Source organism: Chaetodon trifascialis, chromosome 8 (genome assembly GCF_039877785.1).
Source record: "Chaetodon trifascialis isolate fChaTrf1 chromosome 8, fChaTrf1.hap1, whole genome shotgun sequence".
NCBI classification, from domain to species: Eukaryota; Metazoa; Chordata; class Actinopteri; order Chaetodontiformes; family Chaetodontidae; genus Chaetodon; species Chaetodon trifascialis.
The window spans coordinates 15,662,784-15,685,000 of record NC_092063.1 but is presented as its reverse complement, the minus strand read 5'-3'; the positions used below and the strand labels follow the sequence as shown (position 1 = coordinate 15,685,000).

At 42.7% G+C, this 22,217-nt stretch overlaps 1 protein-coding gene across 2 annotated transcripts; it reads right to left on the bottom strand.

Annotated features, from left to right (window-relative positions):
- Positions 1-1,200: 1,200 nt before the first annotated feature.
- kif5aa (kinesin family member 5A, a) lies at positions 1,201-21,754 on the bottom strand. Of its 2 annotated transcripts, none has more exons than XM_070967806.1 (29): positions 21,114-21,754; positions 17,275-17,362; positions 17,115-17,188; positions 16,586-16,690; positions 16,385-16,433; positions 16,193-16,248; positions 15,985-16,072; positions 12,478-12,602; positions 12,240-12,344; positions 11,419-11,567; positions 10,749-10,897; positions 10,441-10,622; positions 10,183-10,251; positions 9,519-9,725; positions 8,749-8,895; positions 8,428-8,616; positions 8,152-8,269; positions 7,882-7,943; positions 7,547-7,656; positions 7,232-7,333; positions 6,868-6,928; positions 6,626-6,697; positions 6,053-6,157; positions 5,491-5,707; positions 5,152-5,326; positions 4,799-4,878; positions 4,523-4,562; positions 4,130-4,215; positions 1,201-3,855 (listed from the first exon to the last, which is right to left on the bottom strand). In XM_070967806.1, exons 1-28 carry the CDS (start codon positions 21,240-21,242, stop codon positions 4,137-4,139), a joined length of 3,132 nt encoding a protein of 1,043 aa, XP_070823907.1. In that variant the 5' UTR covers positions 21,243-21,754; the 3' UTR covers positions 1,201-3,855; positions 4,130-4,136. The 2 variants fall into 2 exon arrangements, with proteins under 2 accessions (XP_070823907.1, XP_070823906.1); XM_070967805.1 differs by having other exon boundaries at positions 3,621-3,852.
- Between the last annotated feature and the right edge of the window lie 463 nt (positions 21,755-22,217).

Sequence of the window (22,217 nt, the reverse complement as noted above, 5' to 3'; positions counted from 1 at the left end):
TCCTTTCTCGTGGGAACGATGAAGAGCAGCTTATTATAAGAGGTCACAAAGGAAGTTCCTTGCAGAATGAGAGCTTCATCATTTCAGCAGAATTTAAGAAATGTGGGTGGTGACAGCGGTCAAACAGAGAACAATCACCATTCACATTTAACAGTCTCACACTGTCAGAGTTTGTCATTCCCACCATAAAATACACATTGCATTTATGTTTTGCCTGACTGACCTTCAGACTGTGGAACATAGACTTGTTAAACAGACTTTTTCCTCAGTGTCCTGCGATGTCATCAGCTGGACATCTCCAGTATGATTTCAGTGGGCAAATATGAGAGACGGTATCTGTACTGTTGAGTCTTGGATTCATTTTGTTCTGGATTTCATCACTGCTTTCCAGCAGAAGCAGCTAACTTGCTTTTCATGTCAGTTTTTGGCAGAGGTTCCTTTCACAACATAGTTTGAGAATCCATTTCCTGTTTAGGTCAGAGGTTGTAATAACAGCAGAGAGCACCCAACGCACATGCAAGCTAATTCTGACAGCGGTAAAATCATAGTTTTCAGTGGAGTTGCAGTTAATATAATAAAAACAAGGTATTTTCACTCTCTTTAACTCTAAATAAAGCTGAAACTGCAGTCATATCGAATTGCAATTATTTTGCCAGATATTGTGAGATGACTTGTGTTTTTCGTGCAAATGGTGATGTTTGCATTTCATTTTCAAGGAAAAAATATAATGATGTGATTCTGGCTGGGGTCTGAACAAAATAAGCATTTCTCCTTACATCTGGTGAGTGTGATTTGTAGGTTGGAGCATCTCTATAGCACCACAGTGCTTCTTTTACAATGGTATGTTGTGTCACATTTTACCTTCATCACAAAACTCTGGCAATTTGGATATTGCATTTGGCTGTATTATAATTTATAATATCTTGATTAATTGTTCAGCACTAATTAGGATCATTCCCTCTGTAGTTTGAGTTGAAGGCAGCTGTTTCTTCGTAAAGAAGATGTGGTGAAAGAAAAGGGACAGTCAGCCAATAAAGTAGCTTTTCATTCAGATATCTGTCAATACACGGTTGTTTTCCATCCACTAGATGGAGCCATTTTCAGCTGCCTCTTGCACTCCACACTTCTCCCCTCTCTCTCTTTTTCTCCTTCATGATATTCAATCAATCATCTGGACCCAAATGATTCCCTTCTACAAACTCCTTTCTACAGGTTTATTGAACTTTTTACTACAACACAATGGTTCACATACAATACAGCATAGTGATGAGTCTATATATACAGAAAGTTTGCACGGTGATTCTTCACATAATCATGTTGACGCTACAGTATAGGCATACAGAAATAAATAAAACAAACATTTCTCTGAACAAAGTTAGCGTGTACCTTTCTTTTGCATTTTACTATGTCATGGCACACTATTTTACTTACAAGATTAACAATATATAGCACAGGTATTGTAGATATGTTGAAATCAGACAATGGAACAGCAGGTGACAATATAGTACACATTTCCCCCTCCTTCAAATTATTGATTATACGTAAAACATGATATCAAATAGAGGGTCTGCTTGGACATGTACAGTAGGGTCTGACCAGGGGCGGTGGAGGGATTTTTAAAATCTTAGATGTCATGTGCTAGAATGGAGATGTTACAGACTAAGTATAAAATGATGTTATTTGTTTGATATTAGATTTATTATCCCCTTCATCTGATAAGCCTCGAAGAACACACACTGACCTGATTGTTCACCAGCAGTCACATGGTTTTAAGTCTATGAGGAAGACGGTGGTGGTGGCCCACGGTGGCTGTGATTGTGAATGTGAAGCCCTGAGATGTTGTTAATGCCGGTAAGAGCATGAGACAGAGCGGTGACGTCATGAATGAGGCTGTCATGGATCAGGCAACTAGGGATGACCTCTTGGAGCTAAATGACACATAGGACAAGTCCAGCCACGCCATAAAGTACACTGAGCTTTATAGAGAGAAATAGTTTTCAATAGAAAATTGCAAATGTGAATAGATTCATCATCAAGCTCTGAAAAATCTGATCAGATCAAAAGTGAAATACAAATGAAACAGCTGGTTGGTTGTTATGCAGGTTTCCTTTAAGAACGACTGATTCAGGTTCAATCTGTCCTTTAATCAGTGACTCAGCTCTGTTCAAACACATCCATCTCTTTGTCGCCCACTTAAGACATGCTGCTTTCTTCTATCCTGATTGGCTGGTCAGGATTTCTAGCAGAAGAGTAACAGCACAAATTGAGCTACAGACAACAAGCTCCCATCGAACAGTGTGTTCATCCCAGACTGGTGGCTGCTCAGCTGGGACGCTCCCTCATCACTGGACTTTTGAAAAAGCACTGAATCACTGAATAACTTCCATATTGTCTTAAAGGGGTTTGAGATGCTACTTCACTTTTTTTGATCACACAGAGGATTTCTGTCAATAGTGTAACTGTACATTAGGAGACAGACATGATCATTTCTGCCTCAGAGGTGCCAAACAGGGAAATGCATCAAGCACCAGAGAGTTTAGGAAAATATCTGAATATCAGTGTAGTATACTCTTCTTTTGTGTGACCTGGCCTGACGAGGTGAACCCCAACTTTCTAAGCATGCTTTCAACCCAGCTCTGATCCTGTTATGTGATGGAGAAGGAGTCTATGTATGAATGACCTTCAGGAGAATGTAACTACCGCTCTGATGAGAGCATTTAAATCTACGTACAGCTACTGATGTCCTAAAGTTGCAACTTTAGTTTAAAAGGATGATATCTTTGTATACTGTAATAAGTGTATTATGAGTTGCTCTAGAGGTAGTAATTACAAATGTATGCGTGTGATGGTGTGTTAGTTTGATCATGAGAAATCAGCTCTTGTTAAGGCTCATATGAAGACTCACAAGGTGTGGGTGCAATGCAGGGAAGGAGCCACATTAAATAGATGTGGGCAGCATTACCTGAAATGTACAATGGCATCATACAGCTGCAACATCACAGTATCAAAGCAGTTACAAAAGGTTTCCTCGATACAGATTGCAGAAGTCTGGGCTGGGTTTCCCTGAAGCATGTTCCATCTTATGTGCTCTGTCCTCTAGAATCTAAAGCATTGAGACCAGGATCAGGATTAAGGGAAACCAGCTCTGTGTGTGCATGTGTGTGACATCTGTCAAAGTCGATCAGACGCTTCACTCGCAGCATACCAGCTCCTGACTGGAATCAGGACACATGCAAAGATTTGAAAGCTAACCCGCTAAGCGACATGCATGCAGAGTGTGGATCTTCTGTTACAAGCTGGCGTTACACACTATGCTCTTATTTATGACAGAGAAAAAGGTCATGTCTGCCTACAGTATGTCATCCACATGATGCCCTTAAGGAGATGTGTGCAGGGGACGGTGGAGGCTGTGCAATCACACAAACAGTTGCTGGTCAAAAACCTCTACTGGAGTATACAGCACTATTATTTACAACATGAGTGTACTAAGTAATCAGCGATAGAGTCCAGTTTCAGTTCAGCCACCTCAGGAGGTAATCAGCATCAGCGATGTCTGGTGACAAACTGATTGGCTGAATATGCCGATATGTGAAAGTTCTGTATTTTATAAAAAAACAAACAAACAAACAAACAAACAAATCTGATTTAATTCACTTCCTGCACTGCCTGGACTGAAAAGACTGGACCCCAAAACTGAGGGTGAGAGGTCACCACAGGAGCAGGAGGGGCTTCACCTAGTTAGAAGACTACAGGGGCTACAGATCTTCATCTTCATCAGAGATGCAGTGGAGGGAGACAGGCTGCATGCAGATGGGAGGGGAGGGTCCTTGGACAGGTACAGTGTTTGGTCATCTTCTGTAGAGAGTCAAAAAAAAAAAAAAAAAAAAAAAGTCATTGTTTGGAGAAAACACCGAAATCTGTTTTAAGATCTAGTTTGAAATTTTTCTTCTGAAGGACTATCCATGAATGCCTCAAGAGAAAGTTTTTAATATAATCCCTTCTTACAATTGCATTATTACAATGCAATGATAATTATACTTTGACATGGTATGAAAACATGCAGTAAACATCACTGTGTGACTCTTCAAGCTTTCAGTCAGGTGAGTTGACAGTGTCCTTTATTAGTTACCATGGCATTAACTTGCAGCGGTCTCCTGCTGAATGATGTAGTGCCTGTTTGAATCATCCACCTCGCTGCCGCAGTGAACATCACTCCTGGTAACACACAAAATCATTGGACAGAACCAATCATGTCATAATCATTTATCACTCCTACTGGACATCTCATAACAGTCCCAGGATGTGAAGGGGATCAAACTGAAAAATGCTGAATTTTCATTTCATCTCGATTCCAACGCTCCAACACAAATTCACCCATTCTTACTTTACATGACAGAACTGAAAATCCTGCATGAGGTTTGAGCAGATTTATTCTAATCTAGTCTTAAATTATTTAAGTGAGCAGAAACAAACAGCTCAAACTTTCTGTTTACTGTAAACTGTCAGTAACTGACATCCTCACCTGTTGTCATTGATGTCTCTCGTTTCACTGATGCTGTTGCCTTTTGGAAACAAAACAATAGTTTGATTTCATTGATTGATGAGCGTGATCACGTATGCAACTATGCAAAAACAAGGAACAGTGGGCTCCTGACAGTAAATATCTTATACGCTTAATATAACTATCAAGGATCTCATGATAAAAACTGTTGATGCGTTCATGTACACACACATACAGTATACTGTACATATGTGACCATTAGTTTGGAGTCAGGTATGTGTGCACTCTTCTACTTACCATTGTCAATGTTGAGTGGGTAGGACTCCAGTATGTCTCCATTATATCTGCCTGCTCTGTAGCCCAATGCTGTGGAAACTCTGACAAACATCACAGAGAAAATCAAACAGTCAAATACAAGCGCAGTGTGTGACGTTACAAGTGAAGGAGACACATCCTGTAGTTTGAAAAATCTGAAGACAGACACAGTAGAAAGAAACACAATATATATGATATATATAACTGCATGTTATAACAATAACTGCATGACTCATCAGTTCCTGTCCTCAAAAAAGACCAGTAGAAACTCTTCATCATTATGGACAGACCTGACTTTAAAGCAAGCGTGGCTCGAAGGAAAGATTTAAACTCACGTGTTGCTCTGGACAGAGTTGGGGTTGCAGTTGATGCTGGCGGAGCTCGGCTGTGTCGCGTTGCCCTGGAAGAGGGCGTTGCTGTAGGTGTTGGCTTGTTCGGTGGCACGGATGTAAGTGTAGAACGGGTTGGTGGGAGAGCAGACGGGCAGCTGCTTTGGTCTCACTGGCTTGGCTGTCAGGATGATAGAGCCACGTAAGGTACGGTACAACTATTATGAAACTGGGTGAAACTGCTCACCAAATAGGTTTAATTAAGGAGAGTCTGTTCAAAATAGCATGCGTTTCAGACACTTCACGAAAGGCAATTCCCAAAGGCAAGCTAGAACAGCGCAGTACCAATCTGTGCTGCATGGGGGCGCCTCAGGGCGCTCTTTGCCCTCATGGCATCCTTGATGCGGTCGACCTCCTGCTGGTAGCGCCTGCGGTCCATCATGGCGCCCTCCTTGGCATCCCTCAGTGCAGTCTCCAGGGCCTTAACTCTCTCAGCAGTAGACCGAAGACGTTTCTCCAGCTTTGGAAGCTCACAACGCAGATCTGCATTGTCACGAACCAGCTGGAGGGGGAGGGCAAGAGTGGGGGAAGGAGGGGTGAGAGATGACATGGTGAGGAAAATTGGAACATTAAAGAAAGAGGAAGGAAGAGGAAAATCAGAGGAAGTTCAAGGAATGAAAATACGTGTCCAAGTACAACACTCACAGTGTCAAGTAGCTAAATTGTATTATAGCTTAAAATATAATTTAGTCACATCTAACTTGCTCTTCACCTCCACTGGTCACCAAAAAAAGGATATTGAAGGTCGAGAACTGCAAAATTTCTTTATGTCACAAACAATTTGTGCAGACTGTGTTCACATCACTGAAAGCTGCTGTTCCTCTCATCCTGTCTGCGTGTTTCTCACCTGTTTGTGAACCTTTGTAAGTTGGTCCAGGTTATTCTCAAGAAAGGAAATCTTCTGCTTCTGGGTGCAAGACCCCCCGCTATCATCAGGTTCCATTTCGGAACTCTGCAGAGAGGACGATGAAGGAGGAAGATGAGAAAAATAAATAGAAAACAAAGTAGAGGAAGATGTTTTCTTTTGTCTGGCAGCAGAAAATGACTGTAACACCTGGATTGTTATAAAAATATCAGTGACTCCCTGATTACTGTGAGAAGACTTTCCACTGAGGAACAAGCTCTCAATTATCAATACATACAGTATATACAATAAAATGTGCCATTGTAGCCTCATTGTAGTAGAAAGCTTTCTGTTGGATCTTTAATCCAATGATTGACACAAAGAGGGAATTTCTCGTGTCACGTACATGATGTCAAAAAGTCAAGGAGATTAGAGAGATAGAAGATGTTGCTGCTATTCCTACTGAGGTTTATCAGGTAATATTGAGGTCACAGATTTCTTAATACCCACTAAGCATGATTACAAAATAAAATTTCCCCAGTCGCTGCCTTCTCTTATCATCTTTGAGCTGCTTACTTTTTTAACCCGCGACGTGAGGTCTTGAACGAACAGCTTGCGCAGGTTGTGGAGGGTCTGGAGTTCGCGGGCCTGGAGGACAGACAGATGGAGGGGAGGTTAAGAAGACAACTCTGGATGCTGTGATGTAAGAAAGGTTACACAGAAGACACAAGAGCAGACTGAGGAAAGAGAGAGACGCAGCAGGGGACAATATTACAGAAAGACAGAGGTGGACGGAGAGCAGTCTGTATTTTACTCACGACAGTCTCCTCCAGACCCTTCAAGTCCTGTTTAGTCTGCTCGTGGCGCTCATGCAGGAATCTGACAGAAAGAGCAAAAACATCATTAGGAAAAAGACACTATTTCCATGTAGTTCAGGAAAAAGTAATATCTATGTGTAGCTCAGAGTGCCCTCTGCTGGAACTAAAGCGGAGGGAGACTGAAATGTGTCAATTCTATCCATAAATGTTTTCACATCCTCCACTTAAATCATGATGAAAACGGCACCAGAAATCATACAACATGCTGACTCTTATTGTTGGGATGTCATTTTCATCCCATGTATAAAGTACTCTATATTCAGACCTTTGTGATTGTGAGAAAATGGACCTGCCCAGCACTTACGAGAGCTCCTCCAGGCGCTCGCTCTTGGTGCTGTCCTGACTCTTCAGGCGCTCAAAGTCAGCACGAACCTGAGCCAGCTCCAGCTCCAGCTTGGAGTTACGACTGGAGGAGTGAAATAACAGCACACATGGAAGATGTTAGACTAAAATGAATATACAGCGAGCTAACAGTTAGCTAACGCCTGTGTATGCTGTATGAAAAGATGCAACATTGTTAGTGGTAATAAAAATGGCATACAATGGTTAATAATAAGAAATTATGACATCTACAGTATCTTTGTGTGAATAGAAAGAACTAATTAAGATGCTGACATACTCAGCGAGCTCGTCAATGATCCTCTGCTTCTCGTTGATCTCATCCCGCAGGCGGGCCAGCTGCTTGTGATGGAGGCCACGGTGAGACTCCCCCTGCTGACGAGGAATCTTCTGCAAATGAAAAGAGCAAGCGTCTCTTCAAAGATGCTGACTTCAGGAGAGAAAACTTGAAAGCAAATAAAATAAAAACACATTATGTGTTTGAGATTATTCTTTGGAGCAAAATGTCTGAACAAGTGCTTCACCTGTTCTGGGGTGAGAGGATGTTCATGTCAGAATTTCAATCCATTTTATTCAATATTCTCAGGTTTCAAGGTTCCTTACAATGTTTCTTACCTTCACATTTCCATCCTCAGTCTCTCCCTTCTCTCCTTCCTTCTCCTCAAGCAGAGAGTTATCTGGTGGCAGAAAATGAGACGGTGAGCATTCATCACAGTGTACAATGGGTGAATCTGTGTTCAAAGTAAGCAGAAGATAGCTGAACTATTTTGCTTGCACATGAATTCTGCAACTGAGTGAGTATTTCTGCAGCAGTATTTGAGTGTGTGTGTGTGTGTGTGTGTGTGTGTGTGTGTGTGTGTGTGTGTGTGTGTGTGTTTGTGTTACCCTGGTCTTGCAGCTTGGCCAGCTCTTCGCTCAGAGAGTCGTGGCTCTCCTCCAGCAGCCTCTTCTTCTGCTCCACGCTCTGCATGTACTCCGTCAGAGAGCGGATCTTAGCTTCATGCTGTACGAACACAAACGCACACAAAGGAAATTTTTACAAAAAGTCCAAAAAACTCAGCCATGACTCATAATTGTGATTCATTCATGATTCATTCACGCAGCCTTTCATCAGTTCCATCCCTTCCCCTCCAGTCCTGTCCGTCTCCCTCCATCCCTCACCTGAGAGATGAGGAGCTGGCACGAGGAGAGCTCCCTCCCGGTTTCCTCCATCTTGCGGTGGCACTCCAGCTGCATGTTCTCCAGCTGGCGGCAGCGCTTCACCATGCTCTTCACCTCTGATTTGATCTTGCTGATATAGAGGCGAGCCACCGTGAACTCCTCCTCGATTGCACCGCTAATCTCCACGGGCTGAGGACGGAACAGGACATACAGGGGACACAATAACACACTCACTCTATCATGTGTTGTATAGTGCACCAACAGTATATGTGCATTTTGAACTCTAATCTAAACCTCTTCTTACACTGTGATCAAACTCACCAGCTTGATCTCCCCGTTGCCCACGATGGTGCTGAACTCGCTGAGGTCCCTCATCAGACCATTGAGGACGTCAGCGATGCGTTTCCTCTGCTGACCGCTCACTTCCTGCATACGAGACAGCTCTGCCTCCAGCTCCATCAGGCTGGCCTGTTACAGAGAAAAAGAGAGGAAGAGAGACACAGTGAGCATTAGTGAAGCACTAACTTGGTCCATCTGAAAGCACCCAGAGGCCACATACCTCCATCAGAAAATGTGTAATGTACATCCACATCCAGAAAGCAGGAGATCCACTGAGTATAATATAACAGTGATAAAGATTACTCCAACTGAGTGATGGAGACCATACTAATATATATCATATCAAGCAAGATTTCTTGTAAGTCAGACTCTTGAGTCACCCACTAATTTATGGCCTTTTAAAATATAAGGATGCTAGCTCCATCTATTTGTTAAAATGCCATCAAATTTTGTGGGATTGCTCAGATTAACCAGAAAACAGCTCTGCATTGCAAAAATTATGTTTTTCTCAAGTCATCTCAGTGTTCATGTGTATGATGGGACTGAAATACATTAAGCCTGATGAAAAACACCTTCTCCAGTATTTGACTGTCATATAATTCCTGCAGTATTTTCCACTAAAAGGAGCTGCTCTGCAGGTGTTTGTCTCTGCAGTGCAGCAACTGACTGAGTCCTTCTGTTCCTCCTGCTGTCTCTGATTGTAGCTCTCCTTCTGTCAATCTCACATTCACATCATTCCTCTGAAAACGTACCATTTTCTGGGACAGCTGGTCAGCCAGCAGCTGGTTCTGCAGGCCTTTCTCCTCCACCTCCTGGCTCTTCTGGTCGTAGTTGATAGCCAGCTCCTCCAGAGCCTGCAGCACCTCCTTCACCTCAGCCTTGGCGCAGTCGCTCTCCACCTGCAGCCTGCCGAGTTCAGCCTGGACCTTGTCTCCATCGCCCTTGGATGAGGCCAGGAGCTGGAGGGAGGGAGGGAGGGAGGAAAAAGACAGGGGGAGGCAGACAGATGAAGCCCTTCAGCTAAGACATTTTGTTGAGTCTTCAGTTCTTTAAGGGACTCTTTGAAAGCTGAAGCTTGGATTTAAATTCAAGTTTAGAATTAGTAAACATCCTTTGAAACATAGCCAGTGTGTGCATACGGTGTCTACAATACTTCTGTTTTTCTTTGTTTCATGTCATTAATTGCTTACTGTTTTATTTTGAAATACGTACCTCTCCTCTCTTTTGATTTCAGTAATTTCACTTCCTGTCTTTGTGTGTTTCCCACCTGTTTGATTATCTGCCCAGCTCTGACTGGTTGCACCTGTCCCTTGATATCCTCCTCTCTCTGTGGTCTGCACCCCTTGTTATCCTGCACCCTGCATGCACAAGCTTGACACAGTATGTATCTATGTGAGTGAGTTTCTGTGCACTGACCTCATCCTGATCCAGCATCTGCTGCTTCAGTTTCTCCACCAACTGGCACTGCAGGTTGATCTCATCATCCTACATGAAGATGACATTATCATAATACAAACCTCATTCAATTTCTAAATGAATGTATGGGTATATGTGAAATAAAAATTTCATAGGTTTTCAGCTCCTTTGTCCATGATTGTTTTCCATTTACAAATGGAGGAGACAGAAAAAAGTAACTGTTGTAATGTGTATGTTAGTGTTCATTTGTGTTTGAACCTTGTCATCCAGCTGCTTGTACAGCTTGCGGATCTCCTCCTCGTATTTCTGCCGCTCCTCCTCGGAAATGCGGACCACGATGGAGGAGGTGTCATTGTCCAGAATAGTGGGGCGCTCCTCCACGGGCTCGAAACGGTTCACCACATCTGACGTGGTGCGCTCGGTCTCAGGCACCTCCTCTCCTGAGGGAAGGGAGGAAGGGGCAAAGAGGAAAGAGGAACAGACACATGAGAATAATGGAGTTTTGTGTATAATGTCAGCAGACAAGATATCCAGCTGAAACAAGGCAAAAAACGCTCCAATCCCACCGTTTCTCCAGCGGTTGAGCTCAGCCTCCAGCTTCTGGATGGTGTCTTTCAGAGTCTTGTTCTTCTCCTTCTCCTTCTCGTACTTCCTCTTCCACTGCTCAGCCGTCAGCTCCAGGTTGATGGAGGCGGTGTTCCTGATGGTCTTGGCACTATGACAGAGGAGGACAAAGACGAGGAGACACAGGAGAGAATTGTGAATCAGCTTTTTTTTAACTAAGAAAAACAACGGATGATCAGTGTTTGTGCTTAACTAACAGTTCTATTGGATAATTCACCCAAAATTCAGCTTTATGTTGGTGCTAAGGCTCCAAGATCAAGTATGAGAGGAAACTATGACAGAGATAAGACAGTTATGATGCCTGATTATCATTTCTAAGGTAAGGTAAAATTCTGTCCCTGAGACCTTCTAACTAAGAGATCCATACCTCCCTGGTGACTATTTCCTCAAAATAAGAATATAAGAAGTGTAATGTCAAGTGGGCAGTGCAAGCTAGCATCTCCCTTATTTGGATTTTAGGTCACTGCAAGAATAGCTCATTGCCTTCCTTTTGAAGGGTAAAATCTGTTGAGTCCTCACTGATAAAGATGGCAGCACTTGAAACTGAGTCACATCTCATTCACTATCATTTCTGTCCAAAGATGCATCGACTGTATCCACAGGTGTATCTACCGTTGTCCAAACATCAGAGTGGACTTGGTCTCGGCGTCGTTGTAGCTGGAAGGAGAGCAGCAGATGAACATAGTGGTGCGACAGTTCCCGCCCAGGGAGTCCTGCAGGATGCGGGTCATTTTGCTGTCGCGGTACGGCACGTGACTTTTCTGCAGGGAGAGAGAAGGAGAGAGGGGAGATGATGGCAGAAGAAGCAGAGAGAAGAAAGATAGAGAAAGAAGAGAGGACAGACGAAAGAACAGGAGAGAGAGAGAGAAGGGGGGGGGATCAATTTGGAAGCAAAAGAGTGAAAGAAATGCCTTTAAGTCCTGCTTTGTTCTTCTGCAGTGATTCATCAGCAGATTATACTCAGCCAAAATGTTCCCATTCCAGTTGATTTCTCTATTTTGGATTCTAACAAAACCCAAAACCGCTGTCAGAAGTGTTAGATTGATTGTGTCGCATCCAACTAATGTTATAATTGGCGGGGAAAGGTTTGGCATTTAACGGCCAAACCTGTTGAGCTGGCAGAAAGGAAGGAAGGCTGCGGATACTGGACAGGATGCATTTCATTAACAAGTCCAAAGGAGAGACTGTCAGCTAATGTACAACAGTGTTAGAAATGAGAGGGTTATTTGCAACAGTGTCTGAGCCTGGAGGTTAACAGCACACTTCCAGGTGTAGAAATGGAAATTAAATGTGTTTTAGTTTATTTAAAATTCCCAAATGCTATTTTATTTTAATCCGTTTTAGGTTTCTGCCAGTCTGTTTTACTGTAAATCTTGAGGCACACAGCCTCACTGTCTATACAAATAGGGGGAGGTAGGGTGAAAATGGCTCACCGTGCCCTCAGCCAAGGCAGAGATGACATTTCCCAGAGCAGAAAGAGACTTGTTGATGTTTTTAGCCTCATCCAGGACGGCGCCTGCAGCTCCCGTCTTACTGACCTGGAATAAAGGAGGAGACAAAGCGAGTGAAGAAAAGCACGGCAACAGTCATTATGAAGTCATTTGAAGCAGCTGAATTGCAGGTTGGGAGCTGCTGGTTTCTAAACAATCTTTCCCCAGGAGTGTGTCACACCTTCTCGCTGCCAGCCAGATCCACCAGGTACAGTTTTCCACACAGTTTCTGCTCGGTCTCCACATGCTCCTGCTTGATGTTGATCAGGAAGATGCTGTGGCTGCGAGAACTGTGCTCATTCATGTCTGCACAAAGACAGAAGCAACACAACAGTTGGGAGAGCAAAAGTCAAAGCGTTGTAACTTCAGATACAAATTTCTTCTTAAATTGGTGTTAAAATTGGTTTAGATTTGATTGTTTTGTTAAGGATTAAGAATTCACAATTGAGATCGGATCAAATTTTAGCCTTAAAGCCTTAAAGGCCATCAGTGGAAACACTGTTTCTTTCATTTAGGTCTTTTTTCTTCCAAACATGGTGATCTTCATAGATGTAAATGGAAGCCTTGTTGTACGAAACATACAAACTATTATTTACATGCCTCTCCTGTCGAGTGCAGAATAATCTGAAATAATGTATCTGTGCGTTTGAAACCTTCCACGTCTTTTCTCTGCTGCAGCAGAGTGATATCATCATTTCGCAGAGCGCAGATAACAAACAGTACTCGTCTAAATGTCTGTCTCTTCATCGGCGCTCCTCTCAGACGGTAAGTTCAGGTTTCTCTGCAGATGATATCTGAGGGCATCGGCTCAGTGTCTGTAGAGTGTGGCTCCATTAGTCTGCTGTCAGCACACCGCTCTGCAGCACCGTGAGTCAGCAGACATCAACCAGGAAACAGCGAAGACTGTCCTGCTCAGGAGTGCAGCCTTACACAAGTCCCATAGTCCATTTTCAGATCTGGATTGTTATTACCATTAGAAAGGTTTTGTATTATTTCAGCGCTACTGAACAGACTTACTTTCATTGTGGGTTATTTCTAAATTTCGTTTTTAAAGGCTTAAGATCTATTTCATTTGTCACCATGAAGAAATTTCTTTTGGCATCCAGTTATAATGCAACACCTCCATCATCTCCCTCACAACTACATAAAATCCAAGTAACAAATAAGCCCACACAATCCTCAAGTCCATACATTGTATTTATGGCTGCTGTACGACCCCATTACAAAGACACTGTTGACTTACAGCCTTAACACACAGACCAAAATGAATATTCATAGAGATCTTGCACGCACCGAGGGACTCTGCATCTCCTGCCAGAGCACAAGCTGCAGCTCAGTGTGAAGAGTGTAAGTTGGGTCAGACGGTGTTTTTATTGGCTTGCTCAGAGATCAGCTCAAAGGATGGATCATTTATGAAGCCCATGTTCTTTCGTAGCAGCCTGTGGTCGACGAGCAGTCTGCGCTTTCATTTTACAGACATGATGCAGAATTCTCAAAGGCAATAACAGTCTGCAGCTGAGTAATCGTTCTATTCAAACTCTGCTGAACAAAAATATCTATTACTATTTATTATAAAACGTTCAGATTCGTCTGCCTTACGTAGGGTCCTTGCTGTCTTTCAACAATTTATTACCATATGCAAATGAAGAACTTGCTTTCTAAACAAAGATTCAGTGTTTTTGTGCTTCTCCAGGCCTCATCACAGTTACATACAGAGGGCTTATTATTCCTGTTCACAAGTATTACTGATTCAAACATTTTCTGAATAGCACAGGAAAATTATATTTGAAATTAATTTGTTGTCTTTGATCTGAGAGACCAGTTCATTTATATTAGATAAGGGTGATTTCAATTTTACTCTTTTTTTCATCACAGTTGGTCTAGTCAATTTACTTCACTTTGAAGGAGAGTCTCACTCTGACCCGTGATTCATCTCTCTGGCTCCGATTATCATTGTCAGGAAGCTGCAGTGATTCAGCTTAAGGTGATTAGGGACTCGCACTGGGAAGCAGGAATGTTAATGTACGAACCATTAAATGTCTGGAGCTGCGGCTCAAAACGTACTTTACAAAATGTTCTACTGGCGTGACACGTTAATTGAGATGTAGCAGACAAATAGTGTTTGATTAGTCCATAGCTAAATTAACTTCTTGGGACGCTGTGTTGAATCGTGCAGTGTTTGTGGTTAATAATAAGAAGCAAATTAACTAATGTGGCACGACTTTATGTTTTAAGGCGGAAATGGACTTTCTTTTTTATTTATTTATTTATCTTCTTTTTATTGAGGAACTTTCTGGATTCATATTTTTATAGAAATTAACTCTTCCTTGTTTGCATTAACTGAATATTTAATCTCAACTAGATAACCATTTGAGTTTCTAGCACTGTAACGTATCGCTCAGTTCATCACTTGCTCAGACAACACTTTGACAGTGTCAGTCAAACAGATGCACGCAGCTCTAATCCTGTCCATCACTTTTCAGAAAAGGACAAAATCAACTGACTCATTTATTGAAAATGTCACAGAAAGTCTGATGTGAGGAGGAACAAACAAAATGCATTAACTCTGAACAAAAGAGACGTGCACAGGTTGAGATTTATTACAGTGAAGCAGTGCTGGTTTTTTTGTTGAGCACTGAATCCTAAAGCTCCTCTGATCCTTGATCACTTCAGTCAGCCTCAGCCCTGTGAGTCAGCACCACTCCAGCACAGAAGAAATAAATGAATATGCTGCACCGGCTTGTTGCTCAGACAATTCTCAGAGGAGTTTCTTTATTGTATTTTTACCCTCTGTAATGCCCCCACTGCAATAAAAAATATGTCTTAACAGCAGTAACTGAAACTTATTCAGTTCAAAAAGCAAAAAAGAAACATGGAGTGAAGCTTGTTTTTGTTTTTCAGTGTAGCTCCCACAAATCTGAGCAGTCCCACCAACAGTAAGACGAATGCTTACACTGCTGGAACATCTTTATAGATCTCATGAAGTACAATCTGGTAATAAGGTCACGTGTTATTTTTACACTGTAAAGAAACGATGGAGCTAGAGCGCCACTCTGACCTGTAAACCTGTGGCATCGGAGCCATTAGTCAGATATTGGTCCTGGACCTCAGAGGAGTGAGTCAGCAACACGGAGGCCAAAAGCAGGTGCAGGAATTACAGATCAGAGGGCTTTCATTTCTCCTATTTTTTGTGACATCAAATAAAAATAAATACTGAATACTGCAGTAAACCGCAGTGTGAAACTAGTTCAGTAAATGAGCAAAAAGAGCGAGAGCTGCTTCTGCCTCTTACTAGGAAGGATTTTGTTGAGATAATGGCTCCGGGCAGAGATGTTGCTCTGCTTTGTCAACTGCTGCCAATTACGTTAGAGTGAAGTCCATCTGACAGGATCTTATTTCTTTTTATGGGAATGAATGAAGCTTGAAAATCAGAGCGGGTCACAACACGAACATTACATAACGAGACACAATAACAGGCTGCGTGAATTCAGCTGTCACATCGCGCATCAGTAACTAGTTGTGAGCGCTACTGCTGGCACAGAAGAGAGACTCGACCTCGCGCTCTGATACGGAAGCAGAGGAATGAGAGAACTTATTATATTCTCAAAATGGCTGCCTAAAATGTTTTTACTGTAAGCATTTGTCTTTTGGGCAGGTTTTTTGTAGTCCAAATAACATAAAGACTCACTGGTCACAGCAACATGGCGGTTGGCTTTGCCCTCATCGATCACATCCATCACCTCATCAGGGCTGGAGACAAAACGCTCAGTGCATCCCTGAGGGAGGAGAGGAGGAAAGAAAAGAGAGAGAAGAGAGAGAGGCAGGCTTAATATCATGGATCTGATGCAGCACACAGACAGATTTCTGCCTGAAAAGACGACAGACAAAGCACAAACCTTGACATATGGCACCCTGTTCTTATCCTCGTGGACAGACAGGTTGGTCTTTGTCACTAAAAGTAGAGAACATTTACAATGATGAGTGCTTTGAGGAATTTTAGAACAAAGTGCGACAAATACATGCAGTAGTTAAACCGGTGCATTAAAATACTGTTGCAGGTGACTCATGATGAGCTCATTAGCACTAACCATCCAGAAGGTCGCGGATTTTGTCCATGTAGATTTCAAAGTAGGAAACCTGTTGGGCAAGAAACAAAAATCAGGAACCAAATTTAATCACCAAATGAAGATTTAGTAAACGCGCATATAAGCTTTTTGTTGTTGTGTCCGAACACATACCAACACATTGTAACATAAGAAAAATGACACGACATAAGACATAAAGGCTACCTTGATGTGGAACTCAAGGTTTTCATCCATGGCAAAGATGTGGTTGAAAATGTCCTCAGCAATGCGAGGAATGATACCCATCTGGTGAGGGTCGTGCAGCTTGCCCTGACACAGGAAGTCATGAAAAAGCCATGATTGCAAGTGAGATCGTGAAAGCCATCCTGGGTCAAAGATTAATGGAGACTTCACGCAATAATACCTCTCAAGTCTCATAAAATGTCTGTTAAATCAAAGCGAAGGACGGCAAAAGGCTTGGTAGAGACAACAGAAAATGCTACGCTGGTAGAACAACAAAAGCCAACAAAATATAGACCAAGCAGTGTCACTAAAAAACTCATGAAAGACTTACGAATATGTGCCACCAGTTTCTGTTAACACTGAACTTAATCTTAATAATGTAAATTTGTAATCAGTCCAGAGTGAAAACAAGAAAACTTTCCAATGGTATGCAGCTTTAGATCTGACTGGCTGGGTAATACTAATGTCCACTTGAATAAACTGGTTCATTTTACTGCTCTGAATACTGTACCTCCATGGTGTGAGTCTTCCCGGAGGAGGTTTGTCCATATGCGAAGATAGTGCCATTGTATCCGCACAGAACATCTATGAGAAAACCAGAAGGACAAATGAGACCACAGCACATATATTTCAAATATCTGACGTGTTTCAATGTGGCTGCTTCTCCGTACCTTTGACAATCTGCTTGGCACAGGTGTTGTACACCTGCTCCTGGGTGGTGTTAGTCGGAAACACTCGATCGAACGAGTAGGACCTCCCCTGTAGAGACCATGACCAACAACAAACAGTTAAACACTAAATATATAAAGTTGGTTATCTCCAAATTATGATCACATTTTTTGGCACAGTCAAATAACTCAAAGGTTCAGCATTTCATCTTAGATATTGGAATTAGACAAGGGCATAAGAATGACGCTGTGCTGATTAAGGAGAATCATCTGACACACAATTTATTTAAAACATTGATTAAAATAAGGCTTTAATCTGGTTTGCAGCAGCTAGGCGTCAGTCCAAACTTTGGGAAATGATGTCATGAGGTGGGTGAAACTGACTGACAACTCATAAACTGGGTGCCATTTTGAAGTCTTTCATCTCCTGTAGGAAAACACACATTAATGCTACAGTCCAGCACAACACATCGCTGTTATCATGTGAAAACTTTAGAGATCATTTTTTTGAATTACAGTGTGGTAACTTAACGCATATCAACACACAGTATATACGATGACAGAGGTATTAAAAAAGCAATATGATCTAATCTGGACATGCAGGTGTGCTGATAATGCTTTTGTGTTGCTACCATGTTTGTGGATGGTTTGCACGATGCTGCTGTTATCTTCCCGACAGCAAGTGCACAACAAAAGAAGATGATATCAGCAGAGTGAGAAAGCTCTGCAGTGCTGCTTTCTCCCAGCTAGTCAGAGTCATATTTCATCCAGGACCTGGCAACTTCAAATAACAGTCCAAGGTCATTAAACAAAACGCTCTTTTACACAACAGCCACATGAGAACAAAGTCACGTGAAAGACAGTACGAACTGTTCATTACCTGATTGAGATGCTATCAGGTGTAGCCTCTGTCACTCTGACATATGTCAATCATGTTAATCATCAGGCTTTCTGAACAATGGAAGCATGTTCCTGGAGTTGCATCCTGTTTATCTCCTCTACTTGCTAGAATTGTTTACTCCTGTTTGTACGGCTCACTCGTGATGGAGTGTGGTTATTCACTGCCATGTCTGCACGTCAGAGTCATGTCTGATAGACTTTCATCTGCAATGGTGATTATCTGACAGTGAAGACAACAACTCTTAACATCTTTGTTAGCTAGATAACACGTCCTGGCTGTAGCCTCATATTTAATGGACAAGTATGAAAGTGGCATCAATCATACACACACCGATGGCACAGCATCGGGGGCAGTTCTGGGGTTCAGTATCTTGCCCAAGGATACTTCAGCATGTGGACTGCCGAGGCCAGATCGAACCACCGACCTCCTGATCGGTGGACGACCGCTCTACCTCCTGAGCCGCAGCCGCCCCTAACTCATGTTGAACTATTCCTAAAAATGAGAAATGCTCAAATTATACTGCCTAGTAAAGCCCTAAATAGACATTTATAAAGAATATAAACTTGTAAACTTAGTTTCAGCTTTTCACATAATCAGATTAAATAACGTCTCTGTAAGACAATACGCTGAGTTACAGATGCTAGTCGAACAGAAGAGAGGGAACGACTTTGGTGTCTCTCTAATTTCTCAGAAAGAATTTCACTTAATACAGGACAATCATATTTTGAACCAACACAAACGTTGGAGGATATATCCACAGGAATATATTCTATCTCAAAATTTGTCCCCCCCCAAAAAATCAAGCAACCTTTGTGTGACACACACAGTCGAGTGACTCAGCCCTGACAAGCCTCGCTGCAGAAACCGGGCTATTAAAGCCCTGAATGTCACCGTCCCATCTGATACAGAGGCCACAATGCAACACAATAACATGAGCTGCCAGAGCATGAGCCGTATTAAATGTCATTAACAAATTGACTCATCTGCAGACCGCCCCCATGACAGAGTGATTTACCAGAGACATTCAGTCCCAGGACAAGGGAGGAGGCACAGAAAGAGACATAAAAATGGAAATGGATGAGCAAAGGAGAGACAAGGACGAGACCAAAGAGGCAGCCACAAAGGAGAGAGAGAGAGAGAGAGAGAGAGAGAGAGAGAAAGAGAGAAAGAGAGAGAGAGAGAGAAAGAGAGAAAGAGAGAGAGAGAGAGAAAGAGAGAGAGAGAGAGAGTGAATGAGGCAAAAAATGTTGAAAATTTCAAAGCCAGAAAGAGACAGACAGACAGACAGACAGATGGAGGCAGAGACAAGAGAAAGCAGGTCAGTCAGTGATGCATGAGCTCACTGGATGATTATTGATCCTCTCTGCAAGCAATTAGTGAGATCACTTTCTGATTCCACTGTCCATCGTCATGCTGAGGGGAGAGAGGAAGGTCAAGATGTTTCCTTTGCAACTGGAGAAAGTTTCCTCTCCTTTCAGCTCTGCATGTCGTCCTCATGGACTCTGTTTATGTTTTTTTATAACCTCCCTCACACACAATGTGCTTGGCCAAAAATAAAATATCTAAAGAGGGGCAACCGAACTGAACTTCATGACATTTATGTTACAATCCTGTGTAGCCACAGTTCATCGTACCTGCACAGGCTGATGTGCAGACAATGATGTAATTAAACTGAACTACAAGCCTATGGCATTTCATTTTGCCTTTACGCTGGAGGAATCTGGAATGATTTTGGCTTCCTGTGATGGGATTAATTCAAATTCATGTTCCTGAAGTTCAAACACAAATGTGAAGCTCATAGCAATGGTCAAATCACTAGTCTCAAAGACATTTACGCAACAAACTCTCCATTTTATCAAACCTAATTTTTGTCCATAATTAAAATACCAAAACTACCTAACAGTATTAAAAAAAGGAGGGACAGATTATTTCAGTTATTTCCAATACAACTCAATTTAGGTGAGTTTTTATTTAGAAATTAGTGAATGAGGCAGATCGCTGCCCCCAAAAGTCACATAAATGGCACTTAAAATAATGTGATTTGTAATTGTAACACAAATCAAATTCAAGTGTCCCCACTGAAACAAAACAGTGGCAACCACACATTAGAGACTTTGGATATTTCATGCTCTCTTGCTATTTAAGAGAATTAACAGGTAGTGAATTATGAATAATTATGTATATACCTGTACATGATTTGTATAGAATTGGTGCATCATCCCATACAAACATGAGATAATCTTGAGGTTAAACAAAACATGCAGCATCATCAGATAATGGTCCGCCCAGCACAGCAACCCCCATTTCTCCAAACTTCAACATCTAATACAAAGATCATCACTGGACTTCACCTCTGCACCGTCTGCACGAGCTGAGTAATGAACCCACCCCTTCATGGCAGCATTAACAATCGGTTAATTAGACTAATTAACACCCAGAATTATTGACTGGACCCATCAATATCAGTGTGGAAAATACTTTACATTCATTGATAATTGCATTTTGCGGTTGCATGAGATGTGTGTTATGAATCGGGATAACTCATATAGAGTCATAACTGAGTGATACAGGCGAGCAGGAAAAAACAGCAATTTGCAGCTGTGTCATGTTGGCATCTCTATCTCTTTAGAGAAGCATCATAACATACGTTTAATGCTAATAAGGTGATAGGCTGGCTAGGTTTCATTCATAGGCTACACGGTGCAGACCTCAGTCAGCTGATGCACGAGGCCAGTTTGCGCACTTTAACAACAATACATATTAATGTGTCGTCTTGTAAAGAAAAAGACTGATTTCGGGGGGGAAGGTGTGATATTTGCCTGTGCTGCACCAATCATCGTGTTTTCCTGCCAGTCCTCAACTCAAATAGAGGGTTTGGGTCGAGCTGATGATTTATTGATGAAGGGCCTGGATGCACAACAAAGCGCCTCGTTTTACTCACCCCGACGACGACAGTGTCGTCTCCTTGAAATTTGGGGAGAAACAGGTCCCCTCGCAGAATCTCCGACTGGTTCAGGGGGCGAAAGCGACACAGCACTTTTATGTTGCACTCCGCTGGGACATCGGCCATTGCGCAGATTGAAGGAGGAGGAGGAGGAGGAGGGATGCTGCTTTCTGCTGGGAGGAAAGATGCTGCTGAGGCTGGAGGCGAGCAGTCGCTGATCGGGGCCTGATCTGACCGTCAAAATAAACGACGAGGGCTGCGCAGTGACTTCGTCCTTCTTTGTCGAGAGGACTCTGAGGACGGTGGAGAGGTCGGACGGTTTTATCCCGACGAGCTGAGACAGGCGGCAATTTATTAATGCGCAGCTGGATGGTGTTTTCTTGTCGCAGTGAGGCGGGCTAAATTAGATGTCAAACCGCAAATCGATCCCCTACATTATTAAAACAACCGTCCCTGATGTTGCTCGATTCCCCTTCTTGGTTTATTTGACGCTGTCTTTCTCTCTTGTGCGTTTTTTATTTTCCTTCTCGGGTGCGGCGGCGGATGTGCGTCTGGCAGATTGAAGGTGAGATGCTGCTGGAAGGGCAGTGAGATGAGGCTGCTGCTGACGGGCCGGCTTTGGTCGACACAGCGCCCTCTATCGGCGGGAAACGGAAGGGCGTGGTCTGCATCCGTCTTTTTAAAGCGGTACCCACAGCTCCAGCATCGTCAGCTCAGCATCCTCCCAGACAGGCGGAAACCAGAGCCCCTTCCTGCGGCGTCACATCCGGCCAGAGCAGTAACTTCATTACTCTCTGTAAGGCAGCGGCCAGGCCCGCTGATGCAGTGACTAATCACCACAGCCGTATTTTGGCCCCTCTCCGATGCCTGACTGTGTTTCTTGGAAGGCATAAGAAACCATTATGGGAAGGCAGTGGAGATTATTGATTAACATCTGAGTTTAAACCTCACCTTGATGGAGCATAACAGTGTCTTATGAGACCAGGATGATACAGCACAATGTCAAAAGTGCTTAAAAAACAAAAAATACTTCTCATACTCATTTAAGACTGAATATTACAAATACACTTCTGGAAGCACTCACCGAGGTCATATACATAC